Source organism: Zonotrichia albicollis, chromosome 3 (genome assembly GCF_047830755.1).
Source record: "Zonotrichia albicollis isolate bZonAlb1 chromosome 3, bZonAlb1.hap1, whole genome shotgun sequence".
Classification (NCBI taxonomy): Eukaryota; Metazoa; Chordata; class Aves; order Passeriformes; family Passerellidae; genus Zonotrichia; species Zonotrichia albicollis.
Window position 1 is genome coordinate 39,017,808 of NC_133821.1, and position 26,021 is coordinate 39,043,828.

Consider the following 26,021-nt stretch of genomic DNA (forward strand, 5'->3'; position numbering starts at 1 on the left):
AAGCCTGTATTGATCATAATTGATAAACTGTTCTCCATGATGTAAGCAATACTGGGAAAGGATCAAGGAAAGAGATACTGCATATGAAACAACAGCAGAAAATTTTTTTTGTTGACTACCAATTTTAAATAAGACAAATGGGTGATGTGGGCCACACTGGGCAAGAGCAGACAGGGTACAGAAAGAGCAGAGACAGAAATGCTGAATAAGCAAGTGTTGCAATGGCAATGGAGTTTGGAAGACCATGTTCCAGGGTCTCCTACAATCATGAGATTGAAAAAGATCTTAACAAGGACCCCATTTTTCAATGTACCAGGTCTGTTCTAGCCATGCTAGATAACTCTCTAGATACTACTGGTACTCTAGATAACCACTAGTTGGAGTATTTTCTTTAACATGAGTAACAGTACAGCCATGTCCTGTCATCCAAAACGTGACATCAAATCCAGTTTCCACAAGCCTTCATTTGCTACAAAACCAACTATATTGATCAAAACTGGAGAAAATGGATTCTCTCCCACCGAGGAGAAGATTTCTGGGACTCACCTCCAAGACAGACCTCGGTACTGAGTCAGGACATCCAGAACATCATGGGGTCTGGATCCTGCCCCATTACCTGCCTGGAGGAAAAAGAGTTCACCTTCAGAAAATAAGCATTGCTACAGTAACTAGTTCTCTGACTGATCCTACTGAGAGTAACTTAAAAGCATATTAATGAAGCAAGCTATGTCATCTTCCCAAAATAGAACAAATTCCTGTTCTCAAGAAGTTCAAGGTTTTTAACTAGGTAGGTATTTTAACTCCACTCCAGTGAATTACCCTCTTCTATCAACTTCATTATTAGATCAAGTGGGGGAAAATTACTTGAGGATGTTCAAAATACTAATATAATTCTAAATTTACATAGGTAATAAATATGACTGCAGTTGTTCTGAATTAATAATTTATTATAATGTTCCTCACATTAAAAAGTTGTACAGTGATTTATGTCTTTCCCAGTTTCTCCAAGGAAAAAGACTACAATGTGATAATCAGCACAGAACATGTAGGAAACATGAATTATTATATGAGCAGTAAAGCAGTCACCACTGATTGGAGAATCACAACCAGTCTAGGGCTAATGAGCTTACATAGTACAAGGAATAGTGTTAAAATAAAAAAAATCTCAAGGCAAGTTCCACTCAACACACCTGATGTTCTATTGCTATTTTAATCATCTATTTTGTTAGTATGAATCACTATGGCTTTATAGGCTTTGGTGTTATCATATACATATTGTTCATATTATATAGATATATAGATACACAGATATACACAATCAGATGCAGAACTTTTTCTTCCTCAAGCTGCTCACTAATAGCTTTCAGGGCCAATACTTTGGGAGCTGCCAAAAATCAAAAGAAGTTGTAAAGAAAAGCAAATGTTGCAAGTCCACTCCAGCAAAATAGTTTTGCTGCTACATAATCTAATCTTACATTTCTTCCTTGTGTGACACTCTTGTGGACTTCAAATGGGAACTTTGCATTCAGATTAGATTCATGATCTGATTATCAATCAGCCAAGGTGGAGTACGGAAAAAAAATGTGAAAAACGTGTTTGGCTCAATAGGGCATGGTATGTATACCATTTCCCAGGTTCTGAAATCAGAAATTTCATTGCAAGTTCTTCGTTGCAATGGCTATCTAGTGACCTTTACTTACTGTGAGTGAATCTCCCACAGCAGCAATCACTTGAATATCTGCTGGTTTCAAATTATGAACTAAAAAAAAAAAGGTAGTGTAAGGGAAAGAACAAAAGAAAACTACAAATCGTGTTGGTTATTAAAAGTGTTCCTCAGAATAAGCATAATAAATCATTGCAAAAAAAATTTAATACTCATAACAGCATCAGTTGAGAATGACAGAGACTCATAGGCATCAAACCACAAATTATTCTTGGTACCATAGCTGGGCAGTAGCTACAGTGACAAAGGAGGCAGCAAGATTCCAGTCTTGCATTTGTTCTTCCTCAAATTTCTTTTAACTGGTGAAAATGACTAAAAAGCAGGCATAGCTCTGATGGATATTTAGAACCATCACAGGTTCTGAGGAATGAAAAACCTACCCAAGGAACTCCACATGGGTTTTTGCACCTCATACTGCATTAACAAGTGCCTCCTACAGTATTTTCCCCCCTGGAAATGAAGGACCTGACTGCCTCCTATCTTTTCCACTGTCACTTTGTTTGTACATGGAAGACGCAGCTGCATAAACTTTCATCACCGTTGAGGTAGTGAACTCGCATCTTGCTGTACAACCACTCACATTGTTCCAAAAAGACTCTTAAAAACCACTGTCAAGAAAGTGCACTTCTACAAAGAAAAGAGTTCCTCTCCCAAGTAAACCCAGTTCTGTTCTCCTTCTGTCATCAAATGAAGTAGCTCTATGACAAAAAGGCATAGTACTATACCTGAAACTGGAACCGTATCAGAGGGATCCCAGTCAGGACAAGGAATATTTGTTCCATAACTCCTCTCCTGCAAAGACAGGGCCAGACTTCACATCAGTCTCACTCTACTCTGGTCATGGTAAACTATTTACATCTCAGAGCATTAGATTAATGGAATCCTCACATACTTTGTATACAGCTAGCCAGCTCAGCCTGCCCTCAGTCTGTGCCTTCCTTTTGAAGGCAGACACAAACTCAGCCTGCTCAGAAGTCGTGCAGCCTTATGAGTGCAGCACAACTCTTGCCTACTGGTGGGGCCAGTTGTTTTAGACTCTGAGCCATGTTGCTCTCAGCTATGCAACATTTGGTGCGCCCATACCCTGAACATCTTTTGCAAGAAAATGTTTGAACATCCCTGAAATATCTTAGCACAAAACCATAACTCTGCCAGCAGGCCATGAGCCTGCCTTCTGTGTATGCAGTCCTGTATGCGCAGCCAGAGCTTTGCCCTCCTGGCTCTTTTGGGTTGCAGCCTACTGACAGAAATACCCCCAAAGTCTACTGTTGGTGAAGGGCTGACCATCAATATACCAGGGCAAACCATCACACAAGACTCAAAGTTGTGCTTTGGCTCCAAATCTCCCTGCAATATTCCTTAAGTAGGCTAACTTGCCTAAGGAAATGATACTTGTATGTCTTGTCCCATTTTTCTGGATTGGGTTTTTAATTTTTAGTTTAAAAACCCAACAAAATAATCACAAACATAACATAGTATTGCTCCTTACGTCCTTAACACCTCCTACACTACAGCTATTTCCAAAAATCAGAGTGGTAGGTACCATTGCCTCATGGCAAGGTCTGTACACCCCAAGTAACCGACAAAACAGATGGCACTATATAAAAATGTGAACAGAAATGCATCTTACCACTCCAGTTACAAACAGGCCATTTTGTCTAAATGGTCTAGGCATTGTGTTCTGAGGCATGAAAATGAACATTATCAACTCACTCTGTTCCTGCTTGGGAACACCAAGTTCTGCTCAAAATCAAAGTACTCTGACTTAAAAGACACAATCATGGGTCTTTTTCTCCACACATTTAATCTAAAACTATTTCACAAAAATAAAAAAAAATTTAAAAACACCACACAAAACCCCATATTCTTCAGTTTTATTATGGCAATGAACAAGACTGAATCAGACCCACACGGTGGTTGGATCTGATCTAATTTCTTCCATAGTAGGACTAAATAGCCCCATTTTCACTATCTTCTTATCCCAGGGAAAATAACATTTTTATCCAGATGTTTAACATAGGCTCTTACCATTGAAAGCAAGACTCACTTTAGGCTAGCTGAACACACCTACCTTACCCACACTCTACAGAACACACCAAGGAGAGAATTTGCTATTAAACATCTGACTATTTAGTCAAGCACAGAAGTAAAGAGCTGGAGTTTTGCATTTAGTTTCCCCAGGTAGCATTGTTTATTTAGGCTACAACACACTCTTACCCACCTGCCCCGTTCCCTGGAATACACCCAGTCCATTGATGCAAACAGTCCTACTGTACCTGAAGTGTTTCTCTGCGGTTTGATGTCCTCAGGGAAGATGAGTAGTTACTATTTCTATATGTAAACAAGTATGGATTTTCCTGCAGAGTGAAGAGAGTATGTTTACAAAGCTAGTGGAAACACATCAGCTGACGTTAAAGTCTTCTGGCTACAATTTCCGAGAGGAAAATATCTTTACAGTATTAATTTCTGAATGAACATTGCATTAGTGAAGTAAACCAGGTTAGGCTTGAAAGTTAAGCCCTGGTCTGAAGCCGTGTCCTAGGTATGCTCTAGGCAGAGCACCACCTCCTGCCTTAAACCTAAACATCAAACAAACCATAAAATTCTATGTCTTTGATATTTTAATTGCTGCTCAGAAGCTTTTGGATGCCAGTAATATTTTATCACTATCAAATTATTGAAGTCAGAGCTTAAATGCCAAAGCATACAAGAACCTGTTCTTTGAACATGAGATGCTCCAATCCTGACTACTGACAGCTCCAGGGACTAAATTAGTAAAATGTGGCAGCAGAGGCAAATCACAGAAAAGCTAGATTATATAAAATATATGGATTCAATTTTTTTGGTGACACAAATTTGAATATTGATAATGCACAACATACCTGCAATTAATAAATTCAGATTAGCTATATATATTTTTGGACAAAAAAAAGCTGACAGAGATGATTTAACTAAATTTTGCCAACAGTTCTATTTTTCAGAGTTTCATCTATAGAAAATAAAGACTCCATGTCACTGAACTTTAGGAACACTCAGTTTTTAACAGCGCAGCAACTTGAGAAAGTGCACATTCCCAAAAACTTCAGAAAACAACAACAGTGTTTGAAAATCTGGAAATTGTGCAAAAAATAAATATCACAGAATAACCAGGAAGCCCTTTTACCTGAGATGGACACTGTACAATTTTTGTGGCACCATAAGGCTGCTTCTGTCCAACTGGCTGCATCTGGAAAGGGAGAGAACAGAGGAATCGTACACATGCTGTGTGTGGGAAGGAAGGGAGAGCAGCAGCAATGCAAAGGCTCTAGTGCCTGAAGTTTTCCTTCAGGAAATATATATATTTTAAAATTTCTTTTGCTTATGATAAATATTTATCTATGCATAATATACCACATGTACACCTACAACAGCAAGGAACTGAAAACAAGTCCTTTCACATGAGCAGACTGCCTTCCCATCATGACGAAAACCTCCATCCAAACATTTTGGCTTTTGGGAATGCTGACTCTATAAGTGTTGATTGTTTATCCTACCTTTCAGAACTGTTTCATTATCTACACTCTCACACATGGTAGGCAACACCATAAGGTGCTTTTCTATTCCATACAGAGACTTAATAATGTTTATGTTTGTTGGCCTTCTTGAAACAAGATGGAGAGGAATTTATTGTAAGGAAAAACTATGGAATTATTCAGAAAATAGTGACAGCACAAAGGGACCAATACCAAAAATAATCACTTCACCTGTTCAGGCAGCTTGCTGAGTGCTAATTAAATTGCAATCACACACAGAGGAATTGGCTGAGGGTTTAGATCCCTCAGTGCATGTCTGCTCAGCTTGGCACCAGCAGCTGCCAGGACCAGCAGCCTGCACAAGGAACAGGATGCAAGGGACTGGAAAATACAACAGCAGCAGGCTTGATGTCACCAATACATTCTGTGCAGGAATGCTACATTCTATTTTGATTCTTCCATCAATAAAAATAATGAGAAAATTCAGAGAAATAGAGAAGAGGCTTACAGGGTTTATATTCTTTGAGAGAAACATTTCAAGAAACTGTCTGCTTTTTGGGGGGGACAGGGGCAGGCAGGGGGCAATAAAACTAATTTCCCCGAAATGTGCAAAATAATTTACATGTCAAAATAAAAAAATGAAGCTCATAGAAAAGATACATTAGGATACTTTCCCATCCTCCTAGGAAGAAACAAAGTAGCTATTTAGTCCCATTCTTAAAAGAAAATACACTACCAACACAGAATCATCCCACAAAACATGGGATACATACAATACACTATTTCTTGACTAGAAATTAAGTTCAAACAGATATTAGACACTTGCGCATGTAGGGAGTTGGGTGACAAGACCAAATTTCCCCAGAAGGCAGTAGGTTCCAGCTGGCTGAGGCACACTGCTCTCCCAGCAAAGGCTGACAGCTCCCATGCAGCTCAGCTGCATGGTCCTGGTCAGGGAATGGGGCACCAGGGCTGTATTGTGGCCACCAACCCTCCGCTGAATTCTGGCACATCTGTCATGCAGGCTCTGGGACTCAGCAGGTTCTCACAAACCCCTGAACACAGAACAGAGAAGCACAGGCAGCCTCCTGCAGTGCTGTTCACTATTTGGTTCTTGCCTGGTTTACTTTCTCTTTTGGCTGAAGGATAGGCTTGGGTTTTGTTTCCATAACACAAAAAAGTGCCAAAAGACAAGAAGCCTTTACTCTTAGGAAGTTCTTTATATACATGAATGGAGCTTTGCCCTCAGATATATGTCCAGAGGTAAAATGGAATAATTTTGGCAATGCCTACGATCAGGCTCTCTGTGGTAAACATCAAAGCTGTCCAACCACACAGCCAACCTCTCTCAGCTTTTCCAATGTCATTTATCTGACTGTTCTATGGTGTGCTCAGCATATGAATGGCATTGGTCCTAGAGAGTTAGAACAATTTTGGTCAAATATCCAGCCCTGCCTAGGACCAAGCCCTTAGAACATGATGGCTCAGCTTCTCCTCAGTCAGGCTGAAGTGCAGCCCTAAGGCCAATTGCCACTAGATTTTCACGGTTTTGCCCTTTGGCCAATAAGCAGGTAATTATTCCAGGAAAGAGGCTGGTACCAAGCCTCAAAACAAGGTCCTGACAGCCTGGCAGAAAGCAGAAGGTAAATCTCTGAATGCAGTTTCATTCTGCTATGTTTCCAGGTCCACAAGTCCCCATTCATGATTTTCTATCAGCTCCCAAGACTGTGTTATGGGGTTTTTAAAAATTTTTTAAGAAGTCAGCCTAAACTGTTGGCTAGATTTCCCAACAGAACCGGAGAAGCCTTTATCAGGCGAGGACACCTGCTAGTGCTTTTTATGCTGAACACATCTTTCATATCTTCTTTTACATCATGGCAGAATACAGGCAGACAAGGCAATCACAGGCAGACAAAGAAGCAACCCTGAAAGGTTCCTTTCTGATGATTGCTACTGTACTCTGAAAAGTCCACTTAATCAAAGAGAAGTGAGGGAAAGACATGGCAAAATGATACCACACAGTCTTCCTTCAAACCAGGGGCAAAATGAGAGTTTGCTACATTTTGCTCCTCCTCCAGCTCAATTAGGCTGTCCTCTCACTAGAGGAATCACCTCACACTGAGAAAAAACACTGAAATTAAGCAGAGCAGGTATTTGTCTCCCTTATGACAATGTTCTGGTTCTGGTGGTTCCACAGCATGCTCACTGCCCAAGTCTGGGTAACTGGCCCTGATGCAGCCAGCCTTAAAAGCACAGCTTCATTTTGCTCATAGTTTTTCATCTCTGCTATTTTCACAAAATGCTCCTGAGCAAACAGAGTGACAAGAATAGAGTAACATGCCACAGAATGGCTTGCTAAAGGACAGAGTAGAGGAGGACAAAGTCTGGGCAGAAAAGGATTAGAGACAGAAAAATAAAACAGAGGGCATCTATTTTATGATGGAAGAACTGAGGTAGGAACTGTGGCGTCATCACAAGGAATATCACAGATAACAGCAAAGGAGATAAACAGACCCAGCATGGCTGTTCCAAGGTTAGCACTGCAATAGGTTATCACCTTTTGACTCCTTGGCTCCTACTAACTTTAACTAAAAGATAACATTTTATTAAAAGTAACTGTACTATTCTTGTAGATACATCATCTGATTATCATAGAAGCCTCTTCCTGCAAATTCTGCTTCTTTAAATGATATGGGCTACAACAGCATTATTACTGCTTGAAGTAGCATAAAAGAAAAGAGCTGGATAGGACATCCAACTCTAGAGGACATAACAAGAGCTCCTCAAGGTTGTCTATCACCTTTTCGCTATGAGCAACAGCAGCACAAAGATGATGGTGAAGGAGGAGACCGCAGTATAAGACTCATCAGTACAGCATGGTGGGGATGCAGGATAGAGGAGAGTAGACATGAGTATAATTGCTATAATCTCAGGTTGGGACAAACCTCAGTCATCCTGTGCCGTGCTGTCAAAGTAGTAAGATTAGCAAAACCAAGATCTGTCACAGCTCATTTAGTCCATGAGGATCCCCAAAGGGCTACTTTGAAAATCTTGCTAAAAAGTTCTTAGTAGAAAGTAGCAGCAGAGTGAGATTTGTCTTGGAAGTGTATGGCATTTAGCATTATTCAAGAGCTGCCTCCCTGCACAGCTGAGGATAGCAGTCATGGGATTAGTTTTGTAATATTTTAATTCTTCCTTCCCCTGCCTCTTTGCTACTCAAAGCCTGGCTCATGCAGGGTTGCTACTAGTCATCCAGACCAAGTTCAGCAAGAAACAGTCTCTGTGGTACTGCTTACCATGTTGTTCCAGAGACCCACAGCCATGAAAATGCAATCTTCCAGAATTTCCACTTGTGTCTTTGATGTGGTAATCAAATCATCCTTGCCCTGAAAGAGAAAGTACCTTGAGCATCATAAAATAATCAAGAGTATGGAAAGATTAGTTATTCAGTGACAGAAGTTCTCAATCCATAAAACAATATTCCTATCCACAACAAAATCAGTCTTTGGTATTCTCATGAAGCCACTGGCCACTGATCCCAGTTACTACTGGTGTGGCAAGATAGAAAGATGCTGGCTTTGTAAATGATTGTTGCACATCAACAGGACAAGAAGAGCAGAGCAACAACACAGCATGATCACAATAGTGACACACAGTAGAGCAGGAAGACAGATGTGAACACATGAATCATTTGAAATAAACAACACTTCTAGTTTATACATGCCTTTAAAGACTAGAAACATGCAGAATTTGTCTTAAGTGGGCATGCTGAACTTTAAATGAAATCTAACTGCTGGAACAGTTTGGAAGGTTACACATGGTGGCCTGCAGGCACACCACAAATCAGAAGAAACAAAGACTCTACCTATGACACATGACAGTATTTAAAGAAATAATAGAGCAAACTACTGACAGAAAAACTAATGGCATGAAAGTTAGAAGTCTGCTATTTGCATAAGGACCAGCCATATACAAAAAAAGCCTGGCAAAAGATGACCCCAGTAGCAACAAGAAGATTTTGCAGGACAGAAAATCCATTTTTTTCCTGGAAGAAGAATTTCTTCTCCCAATTCACTTTGTTCTGATACTGATCTGAGGCGAGCAATGGAATTTCCTCAAATTCGTGAAGCTATTATGTGATGCTCAAAAACCCAGACCATGAGTCATTATCAACCTATTTTACAAAAAACCACCTAATGTGATGGATTTTGATACCACACTCCAAGTGAGCCATTCTCCAGAAAGTAATATTCTCCCTCTTCATTGCCAGATCTTAGACAACCTTGACCTTTCAACTTCCCTTTAAGAACCACTTATAACAAAACCATGCCTGACATCCTAGGCAATCCCATCTTCACTTCCTACTGCCTACACCAGAAAAAAGTCTGAGTTCCCAGACTCATTGCAGGGAAATAACTGTACTTGCCAACATGGTTTACAAACACCTATAACTTTTGTCCCTCCAACCTTTCTAAATACATCACATTACCTGCCTTTTTTGCCTTTGTTGTCAAACACCTGAGCATAAACAGGGATGAATATGATGGTGACTACAAAGACATGGAAAAATTAGCAGCACTGACAGCTTCAGACACTTGCAGCTTTTGGTGTAAAGCTGCCAAAGCTTGATTTATCCTGAAGCATAATATTCAAAAACACAGGATCTCTGACTGGTGCTGTTTAAATCAAATTTGGATCAGACACAGAAGTCCTGAGAGTGGGAGCTATTTCTTCCTGTGCCCGACTACCCGTATCTTCCAGAATTACACAGCCTAGGACAGGAAAGCCTGCTGAATATTGCACTCATTCAGAAAGATGGAGCAGCTTGAGTTTACTCACCAGTCTGAGCAGCAGATTTCTTCCTTGGAGAGGAGGCTGAAGAACAACAGTGAAGTCATCCTTTTGATCAAACCTCTCAGACTCCAATAGTTGTTCCAAAGCATCCTAAATAGACAACCATTTAATGAGATAAGTATAATTGGGTAGAGAGTGTAATGTATGTGTGATTCATCAGGGCTAAAAGTACATTTAAATTATCCCCATCCCTAATAAACTACAGAAATAAAATTGTGTAATCCAGAACAAACACAGTAATTTAATGAAAACTTGTTACACAACAACTGGAAAATCCCTGTAGCTATAAAAAAAATGGTTTACAATAATTTTCTTTGAAAGGGCAGTAAGCTTAGCAAGGCAATGAGGTGTCACGTTTGTTGCCATCTTAGCATGTTTAAAAGAAGCTCTAGCACAACTGTCTTTGTCTTAACAGAGAATATCCCTCTTCTAAATGATGTGGCATTTTACTGGACAAGGTGAATCATTTCTCTGATGGGATATGAAAAATCCTAGGTTGCCAAAAGTTATGTAGACATTTAAAACTTTAAGAGATACTAAGATAGAACTTATTGCCAATATTCCTGAGGTAAGAAATGGGATTGAGATTGCTATGGATATGTGATAGAAAGGCTCACTGCTATTCCTCCCTTATCTCCTTGTTTCAGGCCAATCTGGCAAATGAATAGATATGTCTAGCAATATGAGAGCCAAAAAACACAGAAGATGCCATACCTGATAGGACCACCTCAGTATGTTATCATGTAATGTAGAGTGTTCAACATAATTGCACTGATTCCTGCAGAAAATAATTAAAAACATGAAAGACATATGAACTTTTGATAAACAAGGTGGATATCATGAATTCTTTTAAGCCATTGACAAGCACATACTTAAGAGTAAATTGTTTTACTTCTAGAAAAGGCTACATGGAACACGTTAATTTTTGATATAAGCATACAATATATTCCCATATCCAGACCTTTGTATCTCTTTTTGATTTGAAAGCCTAGTCAGTTGACAAGAATGCCAGACTTAGATTAGCACAGGATCTCACAAGCTAGCAACATGCTCAAGCTTAAAATAACAGTTGCACTGGTTTTCAAACATTTTCCTCCCTGCAGTCACACAGGAAAATTGAACAAACTCAAAACACTTCCACAGGAACTTTTTCTTTAGTATTTGACTTGAAGACCTGCACCTAGAAATGTGGATGGAAGCTGCAGAATGTTAGACATGCTAAAGGATGATTGGCACTGTCAGATTTCTGATCTGCAAGGTGAGATATGTATACTGCGCATTTTGAAGCTAACTGGAGAATTCTGAGAGTTCCTAAAGGTGTAGATGGGAACAATATAAGATACACATAAGATTAGTGAGATTCCAGCAAAATACACTCTCTTGAAATTTCCTGGAAGGACTGAAATCTGAAAAAGTTTCTGGAGGTTTGCAGATATAAGCAATAAGTGTGTATCAGATCCTTTTCACAGAGCTCTAGGTAAACCCATAAAATGAGAGTTTTCTGATAAAATTCTATTATCGCTGCTGGTGAGTGAAAGAAATGTGAATTCAGGACCAGAACATTACCCAAGCCTAACAGAAGAACTTCATAAAATACATAAAGAGAGTTACATGCCTAAAAATAGAGTTCATGCATCACTTTGAGTGCAGATGCTTCTACTTAGTAAGAAATTAGTAAAGGAGAGAACTTTAAACCCCATTATCTCCCAAACTTCAGTGCCTAAAGTTAAGGCATGGGACTGAAAGTGTCAACCACTACTATCCTCTTTGACTGTTGAAATTTCCCATTTTGGTATGGATTTGTATTTTTCTCTCAAAGCACAGTTCATAATGAAAACTTAGTAACCAAATGCTGGAGATCCTTATCTGGGATAGGAACTGGGACTGAGGTCGTCTAACAAACTAGTGGGAACTGTGTTTATCAACCAGATAAACACAGCTACGAGAGCATGCTGACAGTGAGAAAGCAAATTGCCTTAAGTACAAAAGGAAATATAATAATTCATCAGAGGAAAAAAAAAATAGATCCATTTCATTTTATTTTAAGGCCTTCAATACGTGGCAAGGCCCATGCTCCTAAACACATCTTTTCCGCATTTCCCACATTTTACCCCTTCAAGTTTGTGCAGGAGATATAAGCTAGAGTGCCTCATGCAGCCACTTTTGACAAAGAAAGCCTATCTTCTCCTTGTATTTATTAAGTGCATGGTTGCATAGCAGCCAGGCCTCTTCCCCTGTTCCATCAGAACATCTCCAAGGTTGTATATTTGCAAATCTTGTGAAACACTTCAGCATGACTATATTAGTACATATGGTGTCCCATGCCACGAGCACAGGGAAAAAAATTACTGTGGAGTAAGACAAAGTGTAATCTCACCAGCTGTAAACTACTCTGTCATAGCTGCTCATGTGCACACTCCTACTCCATACTAAATCGGGACACAAACTACTCGTGCTTTTGTTACAAAGTACTGAGCAAGACAGAGAAATAGATGCAGTTACCATAAGGAACTGACAACTTGGATGTTCTCTACCCTAGCATACCCTAAGCCCAAGCAGAATCTTTCCAATAGCCTAATAATGTCCTTTAAAATCTGTTGCTCATTTTGTGAACATTGATATGTAGAAATATAAACTTTTGAAGCACCTACAGATCTTCTGACTTGAGAGTTGCAGAACAGAAGTATCATTGAATAAAAAACTGGGGGTAGCTAGATGATGCAGTTTTGTGACCATAATCTAAGTGCTGGATCTGGCTGGGATGGAGTTAACTTTCCTCAAAACAGCCCATATGGTGCTGTGTTTTGGATTTGTGGCTAAAGCTGTTGAAAACAAATCAGTGCTTTGGCTCTTGGTGAACAGTGCTTGTACAGTGTCAAGGCTTTCTCTTTTTCCTTAACTCTGACCCAATATTTAAATGTGCTGTCCAATTTGATAGGATTAAAAGCACTAGCTTCCTAATAAAAATATATCTTTCAGGGAGAGTGTATCAAAAACAAAGCGAAGACTTAAAATCTTTTACATACTCTTGTATTAAGGGCAGAAAAACAGTTCAGCAGATTGTATCTCACTCATAAAGTCAGTGCATATACGTATTTGTTGAACACCAGCAGGACACAGTGACAAAAAGTTAAAGAAACCTGTTACCTGGCATTTCTGTAATCTTGACACGCAAGAGAGGCAGTTGTGAGTTCAGTGGAATCCACTAGATTTACGAAGGCCTTGGGAACCTGCAGTAATAAAGTAGAAATTATTCACGCTAGATTTGCAATTAAAGATCAGCAAGCAGCAATTATAGTAAATTATATCTATAACTTCATGTGTATTACTTCTGGCCTAGGATTCTGCCTACATAAAATCAATTTCCAAAGTCTTTGCCAATTCTGTCCTGAACCCTGATCCTGTGCCTGCTATCTAGGATCATCATTTATGAAGTACTTATGACCATGCTTTCTTGACTGAGACACAGCAATTCATTTTACATAACCAAAATGGCCACCAGCCAACTAAATTGAACTCAAATGAACTTGGGACTACCAATTTTGTGGCAACATAGCAATGCAAAGCTGGGGATGAAACATCCTGCATAACAGCACAAGCACTCATGCAACACACCACACTTCTCCCCCGTGCAGAAAGCAGCTTTTCATTTACATAATGATATTTCACTTTCACAAGTGTACATAAACAGATTCTGGAAATAATAGCAGAGAGAATCTGAAGAAAATGTGTGGGTGGAATTTCCCCCATACACAACATTTGTCAAAGTCAGCTGGAGAAAAATAAGTGGTTGTGGTCTGATGCAACCAGACTGTAGCAGGTTTAGAATATGCTGTAGGCCTTCAATGCAGCAAAGCAAAATTCATGGAAGATGCTATTGAAATAATTCAGTTAAACAGTTTATATAGTCTGCTTTAGTAGAAATCTATCCTCATCTAGTCTACTATCATTAGTAGACCAAGACACAGTGCGGAATGCTTCCCAGAAACCATCCTAGGGAAGCAGATAATTCTTAGCTCAGCCAGCTAGAAGACCTTTAGAAAGGCTGAGATTCTTAAATAACCAGAAAGTAGAAAAAAAAGGTCTATCATATGCATTTTAATGGATGTTTTCCCTGGTCTATAAAAGTCATCACCAGGGAATTAGCAGCCTAAGTGTTCCACATCAGTAATTAGATACCAGTTACTTTGACCAACAGCCCTGTTAAACATAACTTTCAGACCTAGACAGATGTACTCCAATTTTCACAGAAATAATTTTAAAAATACCCAAAGATTGAGTGGTACATTAGCTTGTGTTGCAAAACAGAGCAGTTACCCCTCCATCCTTTCTGTTAGTATGCGTCAGCTTTTTAAAAATGGGAGTAAAACACTTAGTGAAAATAAACAGAGCCAGTGGGTTGATGTTAATGAGACTGGTGTTCTAAGTCATATGAAGAGTGATACAAGCTCTAGTCTAGTAGGGGAGACTGGAAAAATACACAAAGGACTCAGCTATTCAGGGTTGATGAATACATCTTACCTTCTTATACAAAAAATCCAAGACCTCTGTAAGTTTTTCCAGGTTTTCTGATATGCAGTTCTTCTGTAAATGAGATTGGAAAGGCCATCAAAATTAGTAGAAAAAAGTTACTCATTTCCTAAAAGTCACAAACTCTGTGTATTGAGCTGTGTACTGAAGGGTTATTAAGAATCACTCTATTCTAAATTCAGCCTTAGCCAGCAACAAGTAAATAACATGGGAACAAGTCTTGTAATTTAACTGTCTATAAATAGAGAATTTGACATATAGTAAAAAAAAAAAAAAAAAAGACAGGTATAGGGGAGAAAAGTATCTTTATAATTGAAGGTGGAAAACAACTGTTCTACTAAGACATCTCAGACTAGGGATAGCAAATTAAGTACAGATGTTTATAAATATAAAACACATTGTGTGCCAGGAGCTTACATCATTGGATCAAGGCATCCCAACATCCCAGACCTAACTACTCCTTTGGTTCCCTATGGCAGAGAGCAGAGTATGGGAAAGTGTCTTAACTACCTGCTTTGACTACTAAACCACCCCACAGAGCACTTACCAGTTGTGTGGAAGCATAGGAGGAACAGGAGGTTTCAGCACTAAAAAACACTGTGATCAGCTTCCAGTCATTTTGGAAGTCCATCATCTGGGAGAAAAAAAATAAAGGAATCTGATGACAGGTGATCTATTTGCTATTTTCCTCTCTCACACACAATTTGCTCTGGGTTCAAAACCAGCAAGACCAAGCAGTAGTCTATGGTCCAATCCTGGCCATCTTGGTCCCTTCCATTTGACAAACCACCCGGCTTTTCCTCAGAGGACACAGCAAATGGATGGTTAGGCATCAAGTGCTGCAATTAATGTTGGACACAAAGCTCAGGATAGAGCCTGAAATTGCTGCTGCCATAGGAGACTCTGCTGGAAAAGATGGGCATGGACAGCTTAGCACAGAACTTGATATTGTCCCTTTCCATCATTGCTGCAGCTTGCCAACAGGATTACTGTACATGAACTGCTGAGAAGAGGTCACACTAGTGGGACAAAGACTGGAATAAAAAAATCTGAGAGCTAGAGCTCTGCTCAGCTGTGCTGTGTTTATTAGGCAATGCTGTACAATCCTGAAGAGCCTTGGTTAGAACCACACAGTTCCACAAACATACATGCAAAATTCCTGTAGAGCAAAGAGACAACAGCAGAATTGCCTTGGCAATTACATTTTCCCATTATTTCAAGACTATTTTATGAAATAACATCATGGTTAAAAATAAAGGAGAAATGAATGCTTAAAGCTCCAGGATGGGACCTAAAAAGCACTCAGCCATAAATGATAATTCAAGCTCTCACCAGCATCACCAAAGCATATTTAGGTCTTTATTGGCCTTTTTGAAAATATGTTCCTAAAAGACCAAAAAGGAACTGAAGAGACAAATAATGAGAATTATTATTTTGGGTTGACTTCTCAGAAACACTGGCACAGTTACAGACTGTAGCTAGCAGAACACTCACATCTTTAGCCAACAGAAAGCAAACATACTGGCTTCCCTACCAAGCTCTTCAGTTGCTTTGACAAAAGTAAAAAAGGTGGGATACTTCCAGAACAAAACTCTGCACTTGAAAAGCACAGAATTTATTCTTATTTACAAGAGAAATACTGAAGCCCGTTAACCTCAAGAAATGGCATTTTCTGTTTCAAAAGTTTTTTGAGTGCTGTTTAAGTATTAAGTCACTTTTGTACCTTTTTCTGCTTCAACACCACACTTTCTGAATTATTCTGTGCTTTAAACAAACCTGATCCACTTTCATGAGCTCCACTATTTCTTCAGCTTGATGCAGGAGGTCTCTGAAAAGAAGAAAGGAAGAGAAAAATTAGGAAGGCATCAGTGATGTTAAAGCTTTGGCTGATTTTTACCATTGAATCAAAAAACTTTTGTGGGTTCAGGCTGGATTAATCTTTTCTCTCCTAAATGTGTTTAGATTAGACAATTGACTGTGCTACCCAGAGAGCTTTGGGTAATTAGTTCATATTCAGCTACCTGACTTTCAGACATGTGAGCTTAAATAAAAAGAGCAGCTTAGTACGCATACCTCAACATCTATTTGAGCCAAAAATTTGTTTTGCAGCTATAAAAGAGAACTGATGTATCACCTCAGGTGATACAGACCCCAAAGCAAGACTTTGATTCTCCTGATTCTGACGGGTGCCAATTGAGCCACAATGAGAGCCTCTGCCAGTAGTGAGCGCAGTGAAGTGCTCCAGCATCAAAGATTTCCATCCTTCCCCTTGTACACCAACTGCCCAGCCAAAAGCCCCTCAGACTCACCTGGCTTGACTGTCTGGCATCTCTCCTGCTGTGCTAGGTGGAGGGGACACATGTAGGACCGAGGGGTTGAAGGCACTAATGAGAGCTGAATGACACACCCAGGTTAGGAGATTTCTGCAGCCAACAGACTGCTACTCTGCTGATTCATTACACACAGTTGAACTAAAACAGCACCAGAACCTGTAAAGTCTGAGGATCTCTTGGCAAGCATGAGAGGTATGCCCAAGCCCCTCTGCAACTGCTTTTTCTTGGTTCTATTCCTCTCCTTGTTAAGTGAAGGCTTGATGTCTGAGTTTGCCTCCAGACTCAGCTCAAAAACCTCTGTCCCCATCTCATGTCAGCCACAAGTATTGTAAGTGGGCTTAAATAGAGGCAGCTGTAGAAATGAAGCTATGGGAAAAGCTATGCATGGAGACTCATAAAACACCAATGAGTTGCCATGTTTTAAACCCCTTTTACAGGGAAATAGATGTCACACCAAGGGGTTAAGATACTAGAAGATGATGTGGAGGGCAGGACCCTGGAGCTATGTATTACACAGCATTTCAGTGGGCATGAAACTTTCACTTGCAGTACCCTGTAAGCAAGTAAAGGCTGCCTTCAGAGACAGCCAATAGGCAACAAATTCCCTGATGTGGTACATCTGTGGCAGTCCCAGTATAAATTCTAAGCACATGGCAGTTCTGGGCAGGCAAACCCACACAAGATTTCACTGGGCCAGCACAGGCCACAAGAACACACCAGCAGAGACTGTGTAGTGGGTAGAAAGAAGAGGCCAAAACCCCTGTTGGGCATTTAAGAATCTTGCAGCAGTCTGTCACACCCCTTCTTCACTGCTGTTTGTCTACCCAGACAGTCTCTTTAAAGCCATCATGGACAACCCAAGCTGGCTGAACTCATGTCCCCAGGTGCACCACTCCTCAGGCTTCCCTTACACTCCTGCAGTGTGCCTGTGCTGCACCTGCTCTGCAGCCCAGCAGAGCCCTGGAGCTCCTGCCAGCAAGCTGTTAAATTAATTTGCTGAAGTTTTAGTGTGACAGCAAGACGCACCTGCTAAAGTTTCCATGCTTAGTTCAAGGAAGTTCTTTCCTGTGCTATAGAAAGGGAAGAGAAAACAGGAAGTTCCTGTTATTCCATTTCTCAAAGAAAAATTATATTACAGCACAGCCTCAATTTCTTATTAGTTATGCTGCATCTCAGAGTGAAATTCATGGCAGCTGTTGCAAGCAAGAATGGGGCCTTTCTTTCCCAAAACTGTCATGTCATCAGCTACTGCTGAATAAGAACATCGTCTCAGATCTCAATTTTTTGTGTCTCTTTACCCTCTGCATGTTGCAGTACTTGTGCTTGCTTATACATAGGTCTAAGTGATGCAGGGGCCTCTGTGTATACTCACATACAAGTGGACACAGATGTTTTTAAGAAAACTTAGTCTTTAAAGTTTATCTGTGCAGTGCTAAATCCTCATCTGGAAGGCTGTGACTCAAAAGATCTGCACAGACCTGCAGCTACAAGGTTTAGCCATATGTCCACTCATTGATTTGGATCTGCTAAAAGGGCATGGAAGAAGGAAATGGCATAAAGCTTATCCATGAAGCCCTGGGAATCAGCCAAGCAGATTGAGTATCAGTAGTCCAAGGTATCTGGACTACTGAGTTCTTTCTTAGCTCTGATAAATCCCTGCTTTCTAATCTTTAACTAGTGCATTATTATATTTACTGCCTAGGATTTATTACACAGCAATGATTCTTAATCAAGGGTATTGGAACCCTAAGGTAATTCTATAGCCTGCATAAGTACAAAAAATTTGTTACCAAAGGACAGGGAAAATTTCAATGTCCCAAAATCGTTTCTATTTTACATAGGCTTTTTTCCTCCTCTCTATAAAACAATAAAAAATTGCTTGGGCCTAACCCCTGCACTGTGATGCTAGAGAGATTAGGGTAATGAAACTTATAAAAGCTAAGTATTAATTCTTACCTTTGGAGTAAATCCTCACCAGATCCTGGTGTCTGTGAACAAAGAAGCAATAAGAACAAAATTAATTAAAGTGTAAACTAGACCTAGATATGCTGTTCCCCTACCTGTTAGAGATAGCATTGTTTTCTACATACTTTTCTCCATTGTGTTGTAATCACTCAAAGCTTTAGATTATTTTCCAAAACTTCCCTATTACAATGCATTTTCATGATCTGGTAATCCTTTCTTAGTTACTGCTTTCATTAATGATTCTTTTACATATGGCTTAAAACATAATTTGTTTAATGAAATCAAATTCCATAAAACAAAATGCTATTCTAGACCAAATTTCTCTGGATCTGTTCCTACTCCTTTTCAACAAAGGACATGACCTGAAGTCATTTAGATAATTTACATAGATGGCACTTGGCAGAATAGTGTCTGTTAAAGAGAAACTACATCAATAGAGGAACTTCACTGATTTCAGAGAGTTTAATGAGAAAACAGTGACAGAGATGTTTGCTCTAGGAAAGCAAACATTCCCTAAAAGAAGATCATTTACATGTTTTTCTCTGACACCCCCACAAGCAACAAGGACACCAGCACAAAGATGACTTGTTCCAAAGGGCCATGCACGTGATATGGATGAAGCACCCTTGCATTCAGGATAACAAATTTTTTCAAAAGAGAAAGGTACTCACAAAGAGTCCAGAAGTGCTGATTTTGTAAAGGAAAAGTATGATATAGTTATGGATACCATCTCAGATTTGATTGTTGTTTTGTAATGAGGGAGACTCTCCCCCATTTCTCACAGTCACAGCCTCTCCAGTGGCTATCAATTTTTACTCTACAGTCATTTCTACATTTCCTTAAAGCTTGAGAATTGTGGTTAAATTCTTTTAATTGGGCCTCAAATCAGTTTCAGAGATTCACTTCCAACTATTAAGACAAACAAAGATCATCCAAATCTAACTATATTATTACAGGCAGGAGAACTTTACCTACTGATCTATACAACTGAAACATATCTTTGTGATTCTTGGAGACCTTCTGCCTTGTAGGTAGGAAACCAGTTTCCACAGAATACACTTCATGAGGTGGAAAATCTACTGCATTTCTCAACAATTTATATTTGTTCCAGTTTGAATTTTCCCAGCATCTTCTTCCAGTTATTCAATCTGTTATGCTCATTGTTAGGAAAATCCATGCACTCTAATCAAATATCATGGTTCTCTGCAAGAGCACTGTGATCACATTTCCTCCTGCACGAAGTCAGCTGGCTATTTTTAGACACAGGGTACATTGGAACACTGAACAGCAGGTACTTCCAGCCATTTTTTCACCAGAAGTCTTTGATGCTTGTGGAAAGACTGAAGTCTTGAACACCCTGAGACCCCAAACTGCATCATCAGCTGACTTAATCATCACAATGGAGGAAATGGGTCACATTCAGCACATTTCCTGCTCGTACTTACTCTTTGCAAGCTTCCTATTGCAGTGACTGCTTTAATGTCAGCTGGCCTTAGAGCATGAACTGCAGAAAAGCAAAAGATTTCAGGTTACAAGAAAACCCAAAACAGTAACCCCAAAAGAAAGTCACATTCACCAGCATATTAAAACAAAGTTGGCTAAAATGGTAACAAGTCTATACTGATTGCTTTGATTGGAGGTTTTAAACTAGTCAGAAAGCATAAGAAACATTACTCAGGTGTTCAGCAAATACTTTGGGTGTTTAGAGGCACTGAAATGCTCAATCATCAAGCAAGAAAAGATCTAAAAACACTGCTGGGATTGACTGAAGCAATAGTGACATCCTCAACCACCAGCTGAAGAAACAAAAGTAGAAAAGTAATCACAAGAGGAACAAAAAACTTAAGGAGTTTATAGAGCCTAGCTCCACTTCAGTCAATCCCATACACAGGCATCCCCACAAACAGCTGATTTCTGCCCCAGCCCATTCTCAAATAATTTTGTGAGGGAAAGCCTCTGCAGAGACAATATAAAACACAAACCTGAAGATGAAGGGGTCTCAGGGAACGTTGCCTGCTCACATGAAAACTGCAAGCTTCTTAGAGCCTTAGACATAAAGAAATAAATATGGTTGATTGCTTAGATCTAACAAGGAAATTTGTTGAATGAGGGGTCCTACAGGCTCCATTCTCACACTAACCAAGATTTTACTCATGTAAACAACTTTAAAGAAAAATTACCCCTCTGTTAGAAATACATGGGAACACAGATCTGGACAGCTGCATTTTCAGTTAACTCTTCTACAACTTTACACTTTGTGCTCAGATTTCTTACTGGCTGCCACAGCACTGGGCTTGAGCAAACAATGAAATGTGCTGAACACATCCTGCCACATCCATTGCTGCAGTGACTGCTTAATCTGAAAGAGGTCATACAGACAGCTACTGCAGGCATCTGTGTGCCAAGGGGCACGCAATTGAAGGGGCACCTAATTGACACAACAAAACACCTCCAATACACAACAAGAAAGGCAGAATGAACCAATTCTGGCTCCTTAACAACACCTGCCCAGGTGATCAGAGAAGGCAAGGATGTGAGTGATGTTATTCACTCAGCATGAGAGACAGCTCAGTACCAGCAGGAACATTGTTTAATGCCATCCTATATCCTTATGGCAGGCACAGCCCAACATCAAGGGCTTTAAAGGGACATGAAAGGCAATCCTTGCCTCCCCAGGTGACTTGACAAGGGCTTCCCTCATCACAATGACTATCCCTAATACTCAAAGGTGAAATCTATATAGTGACAAGGGCCACCAAGATACCCACACACTCCCTAGTGCCCAGCTGGAGGACTCTAATGGTGCAGACACTTTGCACTGTTATAAAGCAAATAAAAGTTTAATTCCATGTTTCTAAAAGAGCAACAGAGCATCTAGGAACAAGTGCTAACCACAAACGACCTACCTACAGGATATGCAACCTAATAACAAACATTGCTCGGAGAAAACCTCATTTCCTGATTGTGTTCTGTAATCTTGCAGCTGCACTATCACATTGCTGACTCACTGGCTTTGCATTTCTTCTTTGCAGAAGCAGTTTACAGCAACAAGCTGTATTCTTTCTTCTTCTGCCTGCCTCAAAGGAAGCAACAGCTTGACAGGTAATGATAGGTATTGAAAACAGAAAAAAAAAAGAAAGTTGTACTCATACTTTACCTCTGGCTTCTCATATTCTTCCTGATCATCTGCATTACCTTTAAAACATTAAAGAAATGGTTATGCTATATTTTTTTTACCTTAGGGAAAAAAAGTTTCACAAGACTTAATATACCCAAAAGCACAAAATCTGGAGAGAAGGCACCTTTCTCATCTGCCCTACTTTCCAAAGATGAGCCTCATCCCAACAACCAGACATATTTTCTTTGATTTTGTATACTAGAAAAAGCTTTTAGCTATTGTAAGCAGGTGAGATCTCTTGAAATTAGTGGAGTGCGATGAATTTATAGCAACAGGTGTTGAACTGCTTGTGGAATGCCTCAAACAATCCCATCCTCCACAGGCCTTCCCTACCTGTTTTCCTCTTCAGCACATTTCATACACTGCCGTGGTTTCATTCTGTCCAAATTTAGAGTAGTTTGAACATGTACAAGGTGAAACTCCTTAGAAAGGAGCAATTCAAATTAATCTACATCTTCCATAGTCAGGGAGCAGCACAACAATGTTGTGAGTTTGCCACAGTGATACAGAAACAGCTGCAATTTCTTCTCTTAGTGGAGTGTTGGCAGACAAAATAGCCTGTGGAGCCAGGAGTCAGGCCTGTAGATGTTTCAGTAAACATTATTCTCTTTCCTTGAGCATACACTTGGATTTATGCAAATAGAATTTGGTTTATTCTAAAATTTCCACAAAGATAGCCACAAAGCCTAGATCAGCTGAACTTCAAAGCACGCTCTCAGCTGTTCTTGCTTGCCCCACTGAAGCCATCAGCATCCAGCAAGTCCTACACAGAATTAGAATAACTGTCCTTTAATAGTCAGGAGCTATTTTTGGAATATTTAGCCCTGCTGAGTACTTCTGGCTTGTACACCTTTCTTTCCCTGCCAATGACAGAGTAAGAGCTGAGCCAGCTCAGTCCAGCAGGTGAGACATCCTCAGGTGTAGGGCAGCCAGTGGTGCTCAGGCCTGAGCTCAGCATGAGCTATTTGCAAATTTATATTGTTTTTACACTACTTTGTAGAAGGTTGAGAGAGTTTCCTGACTGTTGTATGACGTATTTTTAACATTTCTGCCTGTTCAGTCTGTGGGTTTTGATGATGCTTTACTCAGAGCAATAACCAGAACTCCAACTCTGTTTGGGATACTGGAGGCAAAAGCAATTTAACTTGTCTGCATCACACAAATCTACTGCAGGAACTCAGTATCTGAGAATTTTAACACTAATTTCAACTACATGTGAGAATAGTTCCTTAGGTTATATTGAGAGAGAAAGAGGATCCAGTCCCAGTTTCCAGAACTCAGGGAGTTGGAGGAACAGTTTTAGAACAAAACCCCATACCTAGACAGGGATTTTGCCTCAGACAATATCCAAATGCAGATGCTTAGGCAAAGAATAAGGAAAATACAGTTATATTTCCATTTTCTTGTGCTCCCCGAGCAAGCAATTACTTAATGTTGATGAACTCCCTGACATCTTTCTTCCACAGATTTGCCTATTCATTTGTCTAATACTTTCACACTTTTGGCCTCCCCCAAGAACTCTGGCAAAAGATGCTTCATCACTCATTTACATGTTGGAATAAAGTACTTCTCATTTGTTAATAATCTGATTGTTTCCTTGTTGCTCTTGTAGTCATTCCCTTGCTTCTGCAAAATTTGCCATTTTGCATGCACCTGTATGTCTTTATCATATACCTATCCCTTCTTCTCCAGGCTGAAAAGTCAGTTCCTCTGATCTCATGTTAATTTTTTTTCCTAAGTCTGACCACTCTCCCCCTTTATCCCCCTCCTAGGTTTTACTACATCTTTTCTGAGATGAAAAATCCAGACCACTGTCAAGATGCAGGTGAACCACGGCTCTGTACACAGCAGCAGCAATGTGGGTTTTATGCTGTTCACTTGCTCACTGCTGAAATAATTTCTCCTGACTATCACTAGCACTGATGTCTTCAGACAGTTGTGTTCTGGGGTTGAGCACTATCTATTCAGAGTCCACCATAGCACACACATAGATAAGATAATGTATAAGGGGAAAACTTAGTGTAAATTTTCATTCTGAACATCCTGAACAGCTTTGCATCAGCAGATTAGAATCCACTCTTATCCAGATCACTTCTGAACACGTGCAGAGCCCACATCCCAACAGAGATCAATATGAGCATCGCAGTTAATAAAATGGACATGTTCCTGTTTCTGCTTGGCTCACTCCCCTGGGTGGATATCATCTAATCCTGGCAGTTCTTTTACTATTTGTCATCAGTTTGTTCAAGGATTTGGTCATTACTCCTCTTGTCCCCTGTGCTGAAAGGCTTGGAGGGCAAGGCCTTTTTTAAGCTGTTATGCAAGGACACCAAAGACAAAAAAGAATTTGTCAGGCTTCAGCTTTCTTTTATGCATCAGTCAGTCCTACAGACTCTGTGTTTCAGAAGAATTTGGGAAATTATTTATTGGTTTGCATTCCTTTAAAAATGATTCATTGTTTCTCTTCAGATTAATTTTTGTCTTAGCTGATTACATTTTAACCTCTTCTGTTTTTTTAGTTTGTTTTGGATTTACACTTTCCATAGGATGACTTCTTAAACTCCTGCTACTCCCAGTATTACAGTTACTCCCTTGCTATACCATTGAATAAGTCTAACTTGTATTTTCAATTTTCTTGACATAAAAAAGGAAGTATTTTTCAGACAAGTCTCCCACAATTTGGTAGAAAGATTCTAACTCCTTTCTCCCTTACTCTTACAGTTAATATGTTTCAACAAACAATTCTTATAGGCTGCTATCAATCAACAACTTTTTTCCTAGATAAAGTTTTCAGAGGAACTGCAGCCACCCTGCATATTTTTCACACAATTAAAAAGCTCAGATGTTACAATTTATTCTGATTACTTCAGGAACAAAACCTCCTAACAGTTTATTATTTATCAGAGCACCTTATAATCCTCTGAAGATAGCGATCATCACAGTCTACTGCTAGTTATCTTTATTTTCTTACAGGCAGTCACCTGAAGTCCAAAGCCAATAAAGCCAAAGCATACACAGCATTTTCAGTCTTGAGCACTACAAAACCATCACTGGCACCAAACATGGGCTTCAGAGACCCAGTATAGGGAATAAGGGCTCCCCCCTACCATGAGTATTACAGAAATCTGAACAATGCCTGGAATGCCAGGATGCTGACTAATCTTTCACTTCATCTTCTATCACTGAAAAGAAGATGATCATAGCTATGAATTCAGAGAAAGACTCTGTTCCTTGCTTGAATTTCTGCACCATTTTGGCACAGATCTCACTGCTAGTTTAATTGTTTGGGGAGGTTTCTCTCACCAGAATGCTTCAGTGCCTAAGACACAGTCTATCACCAGAACAGTGCAAACCAATGAACACATCTTCATCAAAAAATGATCAAACATACCCAAAACTGCATTTAAGATCACAGTTTTACTCACAGATTTTCTTCATACTGCTTCTAAAACTCCTGCTATACACCCACCTTGCAAAAACTAAAAATAGAGGTTCCCAAATACTGTGCAATGCAAATTTTCAAAGGGCCTTCCAAAACTTACCTTCTGAGGAGAGCAACCAAAGGAACAGCACACCTAACAATAGCTTCATGGTAACCACCTCTATCAATGATAATCCTGGAGTGCTCTGTGTTAGATGTTAAGGTTGAAAAGAAAGAAATGCTCTTCCTTTTTCTCCTTTATACCTTAAAAGCTGATAACTCAGCAGCCATAAAACTTATTAGCTTCTACCTTTGGAAAGCAAAGTGACGATGATATCTCATTTCATTGCCCATGCAAGGGTCAAAGAAGGGGACAGCTCCTCTCACTTTGTTCAGACAGAGCTGGCCATTTTTCAGGAAAATTCTCAGCAAATCTAAGGACCAAGATCACATGAGTCAGCTTCCAGCAGGGTCAAGGCTCTTTCAGGCAATACATAACATATTA

At 39.7% G+C, this 26,021-nt stretch overlaps 1 protein-coding gene across 1 annotated transcript in view; it reads right to left on the minus strand.

Annotated features, from left to right (window-relative positions):
• PLB1 (phospholipase B1) overlaps window positions 1–25,686 on the minus strand; it is an 80,756-nt gene extending 55,070 nt beyond the window's left edge. Inside the window, exons 1-19 of the mRNA XM_074538595.1 lie at window positions 25,638–25,686; window positions 22,075–22,112; window positions 20,900–20,963; window positions 20,363–20,421; window positions 18,909–18,940; window positions 17,979–18,022; window positions 16,929–17,013; window positions 16,396–16,447; window positions 15,167–15,253; window positions 14,611–14,673; window positions 13,237–13,319; window positions 10,804–10,867; window positions 10,075–10,179; window positions 8,532–8,621; window positions 4,887–4,949; window positions 4,000–4,080; window positions 2,449–2,515; window positions 1,701–1,759; window positions 547–620 (exon numbers count right to left, since the gene is read on the minus strand). Of these exons, the coding sequence (XP_074394696.1) occupies window positions 547–620; window positions 1,701–1,759; window positions 2,449–2,515; window positions 4,000–4,080; window positions 4,887–4,949; window positions 8,532–8,621; window positions 10,075–10,179; window positions 10,804–10,867; window positions 13,237–13,319; window positions 14,611–14,673; window positions 15,167–15,253; window positions 16,396–16,447; window positions 16,929–17,013; window positions 17,979–18,022; window positions 18,909–18,940; window positions 20,363–20,421; window positions 20,900–20,963; window positions 22,075–22,112; window positions 25,638–25,686 (1,259 nt within the window). The remainder of the gene's footprint in view (window positions 1–546; window positions 621–1,700; window positions 1,760–2,448; window positions 2,516–3,999; window positions 4,081–4,886; window positions 4,950–8,531; window positions 8,622–10,074; window positions 10,180–10,803; window positions 10,868–13,236; window positions 13,320–14,610; window positions 14,674–15,166; window positions 15,254–16,395; window positions 16,448–16,928; window positions 17,014–17,978; window positions 18,023–18,908; window positions 18,941–20,362; window positions 20,422–20,899; window positions 20,964–22,074; window positions 22,113–25,637) is intronic.
• Window positions 25,687–26,021: the final 335 nt, after the last annotated feature.